Source organism: Oncorhynchus masou, chromosome 28, assembly GCF_036934945.1.
Source record: "Oncorhynchus masou masou isolate Uvic2021 chromosome 28, UVic_Omas_1.1, whole genome shotgun sequence".
Taxonomy (NCBI): Eukaryota; Metazoa; Chordata; class Actinopteri; order Salmoniformes; family Salmonidae; genus Oncorhynchus; species Oncorhynchus masou.
Window position 1 is genome coordinate 43,075,577 of NC_088239.1, and position 14,614 is coordinate 43,090,190.

General features: G+C 44.1%; 1 protein-coding gene across 4 annotated transcripts in view; it reads right to left on the bottom strand.

The window, feature by feature from the left end:
* Positions 1-376: 376 nt before the first annotated feature.
* The window catches only part of sh2d3ca (SH2 domain containing 3Ca), an 84,371-nt gene continuing 70,133 nt past the window's right edge, over positions 377-14,614 (bottom strand). For all 4 annotated transcript variants that reach the window (XM_064942090.1, XM_064942091.1, XM_064942092.1 and 1 more), the window contains 4 exons: positions 10,173-10,344; positions 9,963-10,074; positions 9,505-9,723; positions 377-3,619 (listed from right to left, as the gene is read on the bottom strand). In XM_064942090.1, coding sequence (XP_064798162.1) covers positions 3,444-3,619; positions 9,505-9,723; positions 9,963-10,074; positions 10,173-10,344 — 679 coding nt within the window. In that variant the 3' untranslated portion in view covers positions 377-3,443. The remainder of the gene's footprint in view (positions 3,620-9,504; positions 9,724-9,962; positions 10,075-10,172; positions 10,345-14,614) is intronic.

A 14,614-nucleotide genomic window follows, 5' to 3' on the forward strand; every position in this document is an offset into this window, starting at 1 on the left:
GCTGCAGTGCACATGCGCCGTAGCTGAAACACAGGCGAGCGCACGCACAGACGCAGGCACGCACACACACACACACACACAACATCATAGCCAGACATCTTACAGTTCGCCAGACATTTTAAAATGGAAAATCATCACATCCTCTTTGATGTCAAGTAGTTCTAAGTATCACACTAGTATGCAACACCTTAACTGCACTGATGTCTGTACCCATGAAGCTAGCTGAAACACTGTGTACACAAGTAAGAAGACAAGGATCAATTCAGGGATGCTGACTTGACTTTCACTCTGCATCAGCGTTAGTGAGGCAGTGCTTCCATCTAGCGGTTAGTACCAAGAATACATGGAATGAGTAAATAGAATCAAGTCATACAAGCGTCTTTGACTCGAGCTTTATTTTATTTGAAAAACAAGTGAACCATTATGTACAGTACATTAAAAAAAACATGGGGTCACAAACATGGGAGTTTTTTGTCATTTTTCTTTATAGGTTCATCATTTCAGAATGATTATTTACAACAGGAAAAAAAGCACACACGTAATCTGTACAACATAAGGTGAGACAAACATAATTACATACAGTACATCATCAAATCGTTCCTAAACCAGTAGGCTTTATTAATAAATCACAAAAACACTAAAAAAAAGATTAAAATCAAGGTGTCTTCTATTTTTATTTTTTTTTGCTGACTGAACTATAGTGCCCTCTACTGGACAAGAGAGGCAATTGGACTTTGGCTCTCCCCCTTATTCTCACTGGCTGATTGGGGTCGTGTTCATTAGGGCACACTGTAGCAAAACGTTTTGCAACAGAAAACAAAATTGATAATATCTCCCCGTTTCAGTATGTTTTCCTTTGTTTGGTGCCTTATGAATACAACCTGCGATGCATTTTCTGGCTGGCTGGCACTTATGCTGCATTCATAACTAAGTAGGAAGGTGGTTATTACCAGTTGTAAAGTGGTAAATACCAGTTGGATGCATTCACGTGCTTTGAACTCATTGAGGAATGCTGATTGGCTAATGGCCAACAAGCTGCTCAACCATAAACTAAAAGTACAGCTATCATGCTTGTAAACCAATTATAGTATTCAAAACCCATATTAATTGATTGCTTTTTATAAATTGTTTTGTTGTTGCATTGAACTGTCAAATGCTGTTATCAAGGTCATTTTCTTAGTAGGTGACGTCAGAGGTCAGCATGTGGGAGAAGTTGTAGCTCAGGGATGATAGACGAGTTTCCCAGTAGTACATACCAGTTAGAGGGGCGCTCAAGTGGATTGTTCCCAGTAGGACACAACTCACATCCTCAGGGGCAGCAGTGTCTACTCTGCTTGTTTTCTATGGGACTCTTAATTGATTTAAAAGTGATTGCATAGATCTGAGAGTCAGCTCTCTATCTCAGGCCTTAATACATCATGGATTGGAAAGCAATCAGCAGACACTGACACTTCGACAAACAGATCGAAAATAAATCGTCATCTTCATTCATAGTGCTTTTGTGTTTCAACGCAACACTGCTTAGGAGTCGGCAGAAGAAAGGTTGCCAGGTATTATTTGATCAAAAGGTCAAAGGTCACAATGTATTTAATTCCAAGGACGTTGACAGATTCCTTTAAGCCCTCATCTTGATGTTGCATTTTACTAAAGCATTTCAGCAACAATACAATTTAAAAGAGAACATTTTATGAATTTGAGTGAGTGAAAATCGCACGATCCTACAGTGAATATGTGAAATCAAAAACGCTTTTGATGGTTTTAAAATCTAAAATGTCCTTTTCAACACTCTGTCCATATCATATCAAACACACGTTATCATACATACAAAGCAAAACACATCATACAGTCACTGAGGGGGTTTGAGGTAGCCTGATCCCACATCTATTTATGTTGTTTTGCAATCTCGTATAGTTTCTTTGGCTGACAATGACCAGAGAAGTTGGCAAGAAGACAGCACAAACAGGTCTGGGACCAGGCTAGATCTGAGGGGGCCTCCATTCTGCCCTGAGAACATTCTGGTCACTTTCAGACTAAAGCACATTCATTCACACTGGTTAAAACCTGAATCCTATACGGCAACAGCAGAGGCTCAAACATGTTATGTTACCATGTCAACAAAGTCTTCAAACATGTCAACAAAATCTGCCGGTCAGCAATAAAACCACACAGAAAATTGTTATCGAAATAAAGTTGAAGAAAATAGTAGTCAGTGTTTTTACATGTAAAAAAGCACATTAATTCACTCAAACAGGTCAGAGTGCTTTAAGGATATTTCTAATGGTGTGTTTGTGACAAGTGAGGACAAGGCAAACATGCTCATATGATTTCAATGGGATTGGAGTCATTATGAAACATTAATGGCATGCCAGAGATAAGGAGAGGGAGCGGGAGAGGAATGCTTCCCAAAATAGCTCCCATTAAAATAAAGGCTACCAAACGGTACTCAAACAAAATCAGAGTCATATGAAAAATGGATGACATGCCAGAAATGAGGAGAGGGGATGCTTCTCAGAAGAGCCTCAATAAGAGAACTGCTTCTGAACAGCACACAAACAAAACTCACAGAGAGAATTGCTTAGTATGCCTCAAACAGCTGATATGACTTGGCAACATACATTATTGTGTGTTGTGGGGGAGGATAAGTGTCTGTCTGTATGAGCACACTGCGTGTGTCAACAACAGGGGACCTGATGGGCTATGTGATGAAGGAATGGCAGCCACACAGAGAGTCTATACAAGAAGAACAGATTCTAGAACACACAACCTCTCAGTCAGAAGCTGAGGTCCGATGAGACAGGTCAGAGGTCATAGAGATAGATGCCGATGTATCTCTGGGGTACTGGTGTCCTGAAGTACACACACATTGTGTTAAATAGGACTCTCTTCAAGTCAGACAGAACACACACACACACACACACACACACACACACACACACTGTGTTTACTATTACCTCTGACAGAACAGTGTGCGACAATGAGCCAGTAAGTGCAGACGTAATAGTAAGGGTAATAATGAAGGTGTTGAAGACAGATAAGAGCTTCATGTGATCTACCAGAGAACAGCTAGATCCAACTTCTCATGCACTGTTTGACCCTCAGCGCACACCATACCTGTTGTTCTTTGTAGCTTGCTGATGGGTAGAAGAATACCCAATTCCCCACTCCTCCTCGACCCACTCTGTCTTTCAGCATTTAGGGAGGGAAATATTACAGCGTATTGAAGAGCTCTGAAAAAAGCCCTTTGTGTCTTTTTTGGGGGGGACATACAGTGAGATGCTCCTTCTCGCCTCCTGTCTTCTTCTAAGTACACTATTTTGTCTCGGTTTAGTCGGCCTCCTCCCCTCTTATTCACTTTGGACATCAAGGTGCCTTGCAGTATGGGGAGGCGGGTCGTACCACTGTGAGCGCAGTGCTTTGTATAGGGGTGTTCAGTGAGATGGGTGCTATAGTTCGCTGTGGCGTACAGGAGGCTCCAGCTTGTGAGACAGAGCGGTCAGGACTTTGTTGAACTTCTCATAGCGTTCTGATTGGCTGCCCTCCGAACCCCTGCTTCCCCATAGCAACCTCATCTGGAACTCTGTCCGGAAGATCTCCAGAACTTCCTGACTCTCCTGGAAGCCTGGTGGAGGGGGGGAGAGAGAGAAAGAAATAAAGAAAGAGAGAGAGAGAGAGAGGACAGAACATAAGAGAGAAGATAAAAAAGAGAAGATATCAATATTAAAGACATTGTGGGAAACAGGCCAGTTATGGTAGTGATTGACATCCTGCTCAAAACCCCAGTCATCACCAGGGACTGGAATCAATAAGAACACACGGCCAATGTAAACACACTGTAACCATCACCCTTCCACAGACGTACACAACGCAACACCTCAATCGTTATTTCAGATCAATGACAATGAAGCATAACACATCATATCGAACACACCCACACCGTCAGATATTACGATGCCTCAGCATCAGGGAGCAACATAACAACTTAACATGTAACGCAATAACTACAGTTATTACTCCGTCAAATAAATCAATGCACATCAGACACTACTCAGACATAGCCTCAGTGGTGAGTCCATAATAATGTCAATAAAGCCGACACCACACACGACTCTATAATACTATTATATACTCTATGGACGGTCTCCTGGACCTGGATTAAGCCTAATCCCATCACAAGGCTAAAAAGCACTTCCGACGGAGATTGAGTCTGTGATTCTAGACTGACGAATGAGCAGTGGTGATGTTAGCATGTAAGTCTTGGTTGGGCAAACTCAACAACAACAAAAAATTGGATGCATGCCAGCAAAGCCACTACACTACACGACACTAAACTAAACAATACATGAATTGCACGATAATGGTGACAAACGGTGCTCACTGTTAGGGCCAGGGCCTACATAAAGCTGCCCCAACAGCAGAGCTTTATTATCAGCAACCATGGAGTGAATCCTTATCCCCGCTAGACCTGGCTATTGTCTGGCAGCGAAACCGTTCATTCCGCCTCATTTACTGCCTTTAAAAAAACATAGCTGATATGGCTGCCTTGCTTAAACACATGTGGTTTCTACTGACAATTCAGATGTACAAACTATGGTTTAAGGGGGCGATCCGTAATTTCGATTAAGACATTAATGAGCGAGCTAAGACAGACGTAGTCAATATAACTATTTGTTCAGCACTTTTGAAATGTACAGCGACAGTGATTCAGAGCATGGGCCGTTCTAACAGTATTCTCCCTGTACACCAAGTCAGAACCGTAGGATAAATAAAGGGGGCATATAAGCAGACAATGAAAGCTCTTACGTTATTCAATGATTACATTTCTCTAAAACAGGTTATAGGCTACATGTGCACTACCAAGTCAGAACAGTAGGCTAAATTATGAGGGGGAAAGGGACCAAATTATTAAGGTGAGGCACATGGGCTACTAACAACTTACTACAAATATACTTAGTATTATTTTCTTAGCCACAGTATACATACTGTATCTCCCTGGCATATTACATCAATTATGCAGCAGCATACAATACATTATTGGACTCACAGTTGTGCTGTGCTCACTTGAACAGGAAAGTGGCGCAGCGGTTCTTCTTGTGGGGAAATTTGGTCATGAAACTTTGTCATCAAAGTCTGGCATTCTCTGGATTTATGGTGCTTTCAATACAACTGGGAACTCGGAAAAACATGGTTGAATCATGACTTCAGTGATCTTCAGGTCAGAGCTCTAGAAAGAGGCCAGAGTTCCCGACTTGGAATTCAGAGTTGGATGACACTTCAAAATGTATTTTCCCAATCGGAGCTAATTTAAAAAAAATTCCCCCTGAGTTCCCAGTTGTCTTGAACTCACTGGAGTCTGAGATTTCCCAGTTCCGAGTTTCCAGTTGTTTTGAACATAGCAGAAGTCATGCTGGCTTGACAGCATGGCCAATGTATTCAACCTTTTCTGGCCCATGGTGTTGGGTGTGAATGTTTATCCTTTTAAGCTTGGAAAAGAGACTCTTAAACCTAGACCACAAACCCTCTCCACCGAATAGCAGGCGAGGGAAGCAAAATAGGGATTGCTTTGCAACGCTTGCAGTTAGCCACTGATTCCTTCCAAAACACTCGTTGTTGAATTTGTGATTTCCAACTTGTTGTGTAATGTTAATGTCCAATGGCCGATAAGCACCGATACGTTTTATCTATAATTTCTCTTCATGTGACAAGGATTGAAAATGATTTGCCAGGAGATTGTCAACGTGATTCATAAGTGATTCATAATGCTTGTCTACCTTGCCTGGTAAGATTATGAACGTATGATGTTGACATGATCAGTCCAATCAAAGCTATGGTAGATAAACTCAGCAAAAAAAGAAACGTCCTCGCACTGTCAACTGTGTTTATTTTCAGCAAACTTTTGTATGAACATAACAAGATTCAACAACTGAGACATAAACCGAACAAGTTCCACAGACATGTGACTTACAGAAATTGAATGTGTCCCTGAACAAAGGTGGGGGGTCAAAATCAAAAGTAACAGTCAGTATCTGGTGTGGCCACCAGCTGCATTAACCTCTTGATGCTATGGGGGCGCTATTTCATTTTTGGATAAAAAGACGTGCCCGTTTTAAGCGCAATATTTTGTCACAAAAAGATGCTCGACTATGCATATAATTGATAGCTTTGGAAAGAAAACACTCTGACGTTTCCAGAACTGCAAAGATATTCTCTGTGCGTGCCCTAGAACGGGAGCTACAGGCAAAACCAAGATGAAACGGCATCCAGGAAACCAGCAGGATTTTTGAGGCTCCGTTTTCCATTGTCTGTTTTCCATATGGCTGTGAATGCGAGAGGAATGAGCCTGCCCTTTCTGTCGTTTCCCCAAGGTGTCTGCAGCATTGTGACGTATTTGTAGGCATATCATTGGAAGATTGACCATAAGAGACTACATTTTCCAGGTGTCCGCCCGGTGTCCTCCGTCGAAATTGGTGCGTCTTTTTCAGCTGCTGGTATTTTTCCATGCTATTCTGAGGGGGAAGCAAGCTTCCACGAACTGCATATCAATGAAGAGAAATGTGGAAAAAACACCTTGAGGATTGATTCCAAACAACGTTTGCCATGTTTCGGTCGATATTATGGAGTTAATTCAGAAAAAGTTTGAAGTTGTTGGTGACTGAATTTTCGGTTCGTTTCGGTAGCCAAATGTGATGTACAAAACGGAGCGATTTCTCCTACACAAAGATTCTTTCAGGAAAAACTGAACATTTGCTATGTAACTGAGAGTCTCCTCATTGAAAACATCCGAAGCTATTCAAAGGTAAATGATTTTATTTATTTGGTTATCTGGTGTTTGTGTAAATGTTGCGTGCTAAATGCTACTCAAAATGCTAAGCTAGCTTAGCATACTCTTACACAAATTAGTGAATTGCTATGGTTCAAAAGCATATTTTGAAAATCTGAGATGACAGTGTTGTTAAGAAAAGGCTAAGCTTGAGAGCAGGCACATTATTTTCATCGATTTTCAGAAATCGTTAACGTTGCGTTATGCTAATGAGCCTGAGGCTGTATTCACGATCCCGGATCCGGGATGGGGAGTATCAAAGTTAAGCACTGCAGTGCATCTCCTCCTCATGGACTGCACCAGATTTACCAGTTCTTTCTTCCACCAAGGCACCTGCAAGTTCCCAGACATTTCTGGGGGGGATTGGCCCTAGCCCTCACCTTCCGATCCAACAGGTCCCAGACGTGCTCAATGGGATTGAGATCCGGGCTCTTCGCTGGCCATAGCAGAACACTGACATAACTGTCTTGCAGGAAATCACACACAGAACGAGCAATATAGCTGGTGGCAGTGTCTTGCTGGAGGGTCATGTCAGGATGAGCCTGCAGGAAGAGTACCACATGAGGGAGGAGGATGTCTTCCCTGTAATGCACAGCGTTGAGATTGCCTGCAATGACAACAAGCTCAGTCCGATGATGCTGTGACACACTGCCCCAGACCATGACGGACCCTCCACCTCCAAATTGATCCTGCTCCAGAGTAGAGATCTCGGTGTAACGCTCATTCCTTTGACGATAAACGCAAATCTGACCATCACCCCTGGTGAGACAAAACTGCGACTCGTATTTGAAGAGCACTTTTTGCCAGTCCTGTCTGGTCTAGCAACGGTGGGTTTGTGCCCGTAGGCGATGTTGTTGCCGGTGAGGACCTGCCTTACAACAGGCCTACAAGCCCTCAGTCCAGCCTCTCTCAGTCTATTGCAGACAGTCTGAGCACTGATTGAGGGATTGTGCATTCCTGGTGTAACTCGGGCAGTTGCTGTTGCCATCTGTTACACAAATGTGATGTTCGGATGTACCGATCCTGTGCAGGTGTTGTTACACGTGGTCTGCCACTGCGAGGACGATCAATTGTCCATCCTGTCTCCCTGTAACACTGTCTTAGGTGTCTCACAGTATGGACATTGCAATTTATTGCCCTGGCCACATCTGCAGTCCTCATGCCTCCTTACAGCATGCCTAAGGCACATTCACACAGATGAGCTGGGACCCTGGGCATCGTTCTTTTGGTGTTTTTCAGAGTCCGTAGAAAGGCCTCTTTTGTGTCCTACGATTTCATAACTGTGACCTTAATTGCCTACCGTCTGTAATCTGTTAGTGTCTTAACGACTGTTCCACAGGTGTATGTTGATGAATTGTTTATGGTTCATTGAACAAGCATGGGAAACAGTGTTTAAACCCTTTACAATAAAAATTTGTGAAGTTATTTGGATTTTTACAAATTATCTCTGAAAGACAGGGTCATGAAAAAGGGACGTTTATTTTTTTTGGTTGAGTTTACAACGTGATTTGACGTCATTTTATCTGTGGCCAATGACCTTGAGCCTTCTTGGATGGGCACATCGAATGTAATGGGGCGGCAGGATAGCCTAGTGGTTAGAGCGTTGGACTAGTAACCGGAAGGTTGCAAGTTCAAATCCCCGAGCTGACAAGGTACAAATCTGTCGTTCTGCCCCTGAACAGGCAGTTAACCCACTGTTCCTAGGCCGTCATTGAAAATAAGAATTTGTTCTTAACTGACTTGCCTGGTTAAATAAAGGTAAAATAAAAAAATAAAAAAATTCAATGGCAGCACCCAAAGGGGCTTGAACTTTCAAGCTGTTAGATTTTGCAGCGGCGTAGTGTCCCCATGAGTGACAGATCACTGAGCCAATCAAGGCGCAACTAAAGAAGAATACCAACCCCTACGCTCTGTATACCACAGAAAGCACTTTGGGCGACAGGTAGGCTCGTGGTTAGAGTGTTGGGCCAGTAACCGAAAGGTTGCTCGATCGAATCCCCGAGCTGACAAGGTAAAAATCTGTCGTTCTGCCCCTGAACAAGGCAGTTAACCCACTGTTCCTAGGCCGTCATTGTAAATAAGAATTTGTTCTTAACTGACTTGCCTAGTTCAATAAAGGTTAAATAAAAACACATTTTAAAAACTGAGCTAGGCTGAAACATCTGCCTTTTGGAGCTGCCGCACTCAAGAAAGCAAAAAAGAGAACACATTTCTATGCAGTTTTTTTCCACTAAAACATTTTTATTTTTACATGGTTTGCAAACTGGTATGTGACACGTATTAATGGCAAAATAACATGCAAAACAGGCTCCCTGCATATGGCACTGCATCTCACTGCTAGAGGTGTCACTACAGACCCTGGTTCAATCCCGGGCTGTATCACAACCGGCTATGATCGGGAGTCCCATAGGGCAGTGCACAATTCTCCCAGCATCGCCCCGGTTAGGGGAGGGTTTGGCCAAGGTAGGTAGTCATTGTAAAATAAAAATTTGATCTGAACTGACTTAGTTAAATAAATAAATAAATAAATAACAGGCAACAACTCAAAAGCCCCACCTGTCCTGTCCTGAATGACTCTCTCCTGAATGACAGGTCACCTCTGTGAATGAGATTCTCTTAGTTTCTGACAGTGATCTGGGTCCGGGAAACTGGCCTCATGTACACACACACACACACAGAACCCTTACCTTGTAGTTTGGTTTCAGCATTGGTGCGGTACAGCACCCCGTGGTGAGCGATGGTCCGGGCCGCCTCCAGGTGTGACATCACCACATCAACACCCGCCTCCACGTTCTCCCAGGGTTCTATCCCCGCCCCTGGACCCTCCCCCACGGCCACACCCTTCTCCAACAGAGACAGCAGAGGAACCACGTGAGGGAAGGACGTGTTGGACAGCACACTGCTCTCTTAAATACACACCGAGGACACACAGATACAGAGAGTTAGAAACACTGGTCACTGAAATACTATATAACATCTAGTAGACAGGTAGAGAAACACTCAGACTCATCTATCTTGAGACTTTTCAATAGTGACTCATCTTTTCCTTCCTTCACCATGAGATATACATCATGCTTTGTGCGCTGTGCTCTCCTGTGACAGAGTGCCTTGTAAAAAAGTGCTATCTGAGCCTCCAGCTTCATACCTTTGCCATCGTTCATGTTCTTCATGAAGGGCTTGAGCTTCTTCTCATAGAGGATGGCTCCCTCTGTGTGTCTCTGACGCAACGTCATCCACGTCTGCTCCAAGCGAGAAATCTGACAGAGGTAGAACAGCATGTGTAATGTCAATTAAAATATAATTATGATGTGTGTGTGTGTGTGTGTGTGTGTGTGTATACTTTATGTCCATATACCTGTGGCAGCTCCAGTGCTCTCATCACAGCAGCAAAGCCAAACATGTTCCCAAGGTTGCTCTTGAGTTCAGCAGCCAGCTGGATGGTCTTATGGAGCAGAGCAGCCCTCTCCTCTGTACTGCCTGTACACCCCAGCAGGTCCACAGCCATCATTATAGACATGGTGTAGAACCTGGGAATGGCAGGATGGGAGATGAAGGAAGCAAGAGATGAGTAGATAGAGTAGATGAGGATACAGTCACGGTTGAGGAGCCCAATTGACTTACCATGACGAGAGTTCACTCGTCCCAAGGCTAATTGCGACAAAGAAAGAGGTCGTCTGGGGTGTACGAGAATATGACGGGAGGGACATTTCAATTTCCCAGCGTGTACTCTCTGGCTGTTTTATGTCCAGCATTGAGCTGAACCCTAACCTCTCCATCAGGTCCAGTCTCAGCTAACCCGAACTCTAGCTTCATGTCCACATCCAAGTTCAACCCTAGCCTCAACCACAACCCTAAACAGAGCTTCATGTCCACACCCCAGTTCAAACCTAGGCTCAACCACAACCCAAACCCCAGCTTCATGTCCACATTCCAGTTCAACCCGAGCATCAACCATAACCCTAAACCGAGCTTCATGTCCACCACCCAGGTCAACCCAAGCCTTAACCACAACCTTAACCCTAGCTTTATGTCCACATCCAAGTTCCAATCTAGCCTCAACCACATCCCTAACCCTAACTTCCTGTCCACATCCAAGGTCAACCCTAGCATCAACCAAGACCCTAAACCTAGCTTCATGTCCACATCCAAGTTCAACCCGAGCCTCAACCACAACCCGAACCCTAGCTTAAAGTCTACATTCCAGTTCAACCCGAGCCTCAACCACAACCCTACCCTACCCGAGCCTCAACCCTAACTTCATGTCACATCCAAGTTCAAACTCAGCCTCAACCACAATCCTAACCCGAGCTTCATGTCCACATCCCAGATCAACCACAACCCTAACTCCATGTCTACACCCCAGTTCAACCCAAGCCTCATCCATAACCCTAAGCTTAATGTCTACATCCCATATCAACCCTCAACCATAACTCAAGCTTCATGTCCACATCCCATTTCAACCCTAGCCTCAACAACAACCCTAACTTCATGTCCACATCCCAGTTCAACTCTAACTTCAACTTCATGTCCACATCCCAGTTCAACTCTAACCTCAACCCTAACTTCATGTCCACATCCAAGTTCCACACTAGCATCAACAATAAACCTAGATTCATGTCCACATCCCAGTTCAACCCTAGCCCACTAGCATCAACAATAAACCTAACTTCATGTCTACAGCCAAGTTCAACCCTAACTCCAACTCCATGTCTACATCCCAGTTCAACCCTCGCCTCAACCACAATCCAAACCCTAAATTCATGTCTACATCCCAGTTCAACCCTAGCCTCAACCACAATCCTAACCCTAACTTCATGTCCACATCCAAGTTCAAATCTAGCCTCAACCTAAACCCAAACTTCATGTCTACATCCCAGTTCAACCCTAACTTCATGTCTACATCACAGTTCAACCCTAACTTCATGTCTACATCACAGTTCAACTCTAACCTCCATCCTAATCCTAGCTTCATGTCCACATCCACGTTCAACACTACCCTTAACCACAACCCTAAACCTAGTTTCATGTCTACATCCCAGTTCAACAAAGGCGTCAACTATAACCCTAACTTCATGACCACATCCAAGTTCAACCTAGCCTCAAACATAACCCTAGCTTCATTTCCACATCCCAGTTCAACCATAGCCTCAAACATAACCCTAGCTTAATGTCTAAATCCCAGTTAAACTCTACCATTACCCACAACCCTGATCCTAGCTTCATGTCTACATCCAATTTCAACCCTAGCCTCAACCCTAACTTCATGTTTACATCACAGTTCAAGCCTAGCCTCAACACCAACCCTAACCCTAGCTTCATGTCCACATCCAAGTTCAAACTTAGGTTTGAGGCTAACTTCATGTCTCCATCCCAGTTCAACCCTCAACCACAACCCTAACCCTAGCTCAATGTCAACATCCCAGTTCAAACCTAGCCTCAACCACAACCCTAACTTCATGTCCACATCCCAGTTCAACCCAAGCCTCAACTACAACCCTAGCATAATGTCCACATCCCATTTCAACCCAAGCCTCAACCACAACCCTAGCTTCATGTCTACATCCCAGTTCAACCCTAGCCTCAACCACAACCCTAACTTCATGTCTACATCCCAGTTCCAGCCTAGCCTCAACCACAACTCTAACTTCATGTCTACATCCCAGTTCAACCCTCAACCACAACCCTAACCCTAGCTTAATATCAACATCCCAGTTCAAACCTAGCCTCAACCACAACCCTAACTTCATGTCTACATCCCAGTTCAACCCTAGCTTAATGTCCACATCCCAGTTCAACCCAAGCCTCAACTACAACCCTTGCATAATGTCCACATCCCAGTTCAACCCAAGCCTCAACCACAACCCCGTCTTCATGTCTACATCCCAGTTCAACCCTAGCCTCAACCACAACCCTAACCCTAGCTTCATGTCCACATCCCAATTCAACCCTAGCCTCAACCACAACCCTAACACGAACTTCATGTCAACATCCCAGTTCAACCGTAGCCTCAACCACAACCCCAGCTTCATGTCCACATCCCAGTTCAAACCTAGCCTCGACCACAAACGTAACCCTAGCTTCATGTCTACATCCCAGTTCAACCCAAGCCACAACCCTAACCCTAACTTCATATCTACATTCCAGTTCAACACTAGCCTCAACCACAACCCTAACTTCATGTCAACATCCCAGTTCAACCGTAGTCTCAACCACAACCCCAGCTTCATGTCCACATCCCAGTTCAACCCTAGCTTAATGTCCCCATCCCAGTTCAACCTAGCCTCAACCACAAACGTAACCCTAGCTTCATCTCTACATGCCAGTTCAACCCAAGCCACAACTCTAACCCTAACTTCATGTTTACATCCTAGTTCAAGCCTAGCCTCAACCACAACCCTAACCCTAGCTTCATGTCCACATCCCAGTTCAAACCTAGCCTCAACCACAACCCTAACTTCATGTTTACATCCCAGTTCAAGCTTCGCCTCAACCACAACTCTAACCCTAGCTTCATGTCCACATCCAAAGTTCAAACCTAGCCTCAAACCTAACTTCATGTCCACATCCCAGTTCAAACCTAGCCACAACCACAACCCTAACTTCATGTCTACATCCCAGTTCAACCCTAGCTTAATTTCCACATCCCAGTTCAAACCTAGCCTCAACCACAAACGTAACCCTAGCTTCATGTCTACATCCCAGTTCAACCCTAGCCTCAACCACAACCCTAACTTCATGTCTACATCCCAGTTCAACCACAACCCTTTCTTCATGTCTATATCCCAGTCCAACTCTAGCCTCAACCACAATCCTAACTTCATGTCTACATCCCAGTTCAACCCTAGCCTCAACCACAACCCTGTCTTCATGTCTACATCCCAGTTCAACCCTAGCCTCAACCACAACCCTAACTTCATGTCTACATCCCAGTTCAACCCTAGCCTCAACCACAACCCTGTCTTCATGTGGTCATGACGTTGGCCTGGGGGGTAGGTTTATGACAGTCATAAATACCTATTCCCCCCCTTTTCCTCTCTCTACCCTACTGAGGTTACATTTGCAAAACCCTTAGTTAACAAAGAGATTCTGGGAACATCAGACATCAGAAGGTGGGGGGGGGGAATTAACTATATTCTGGTAGTCCAATCAATTGAACATATTCGGTGGTACTTAATGAATATGATGTCAGTTCGGTTGTCATCTGAGACATTCTCATCAATGATAAGATGACAAACTCTACAGTGGAAAGTCTACACATCAGAGTTATCGGATTCACATGGAATTGTTGTTCAATTTAAATGTTTGAATATTCAATTATTTGTGATGGGATGAAATGTGATTTTAGCTTCTAAAATGTGAGATTTGGGTTTTCATAAGATAGGGCTCTGCTCAATCAATGGCCCGCCCCTGTGAAGGGACATGGGCTATAAAACACACCCTCCTCTCCCTTCCTATATAAGCCCATGACGACAATATAACCTCCTGTTCCGACGTGAGGACGACGGTCCTATGTCAGAATGGTTCAGATAATAACTACAGAACGAAGCCAACATCAGCGTGAGCTTTGGTTGCGAATGGTATGAACTTTGAACTCTTATTCACTACAGAAGTGATACCTCCTAGCCGTTGAGTTAGCAACAGCAGATGCAACGAGGGTTAGGAAGGAACAGACAGAGTATCCCAACGACGTTACTACAACGTAGCCAATTGACAACCAGAGACATTCTTCAAAAGACTCAGTTGGGCAACACGGCCTTCCATCTTCCACCAACCTACCGAAGCGCAGCTCAGAGTAAA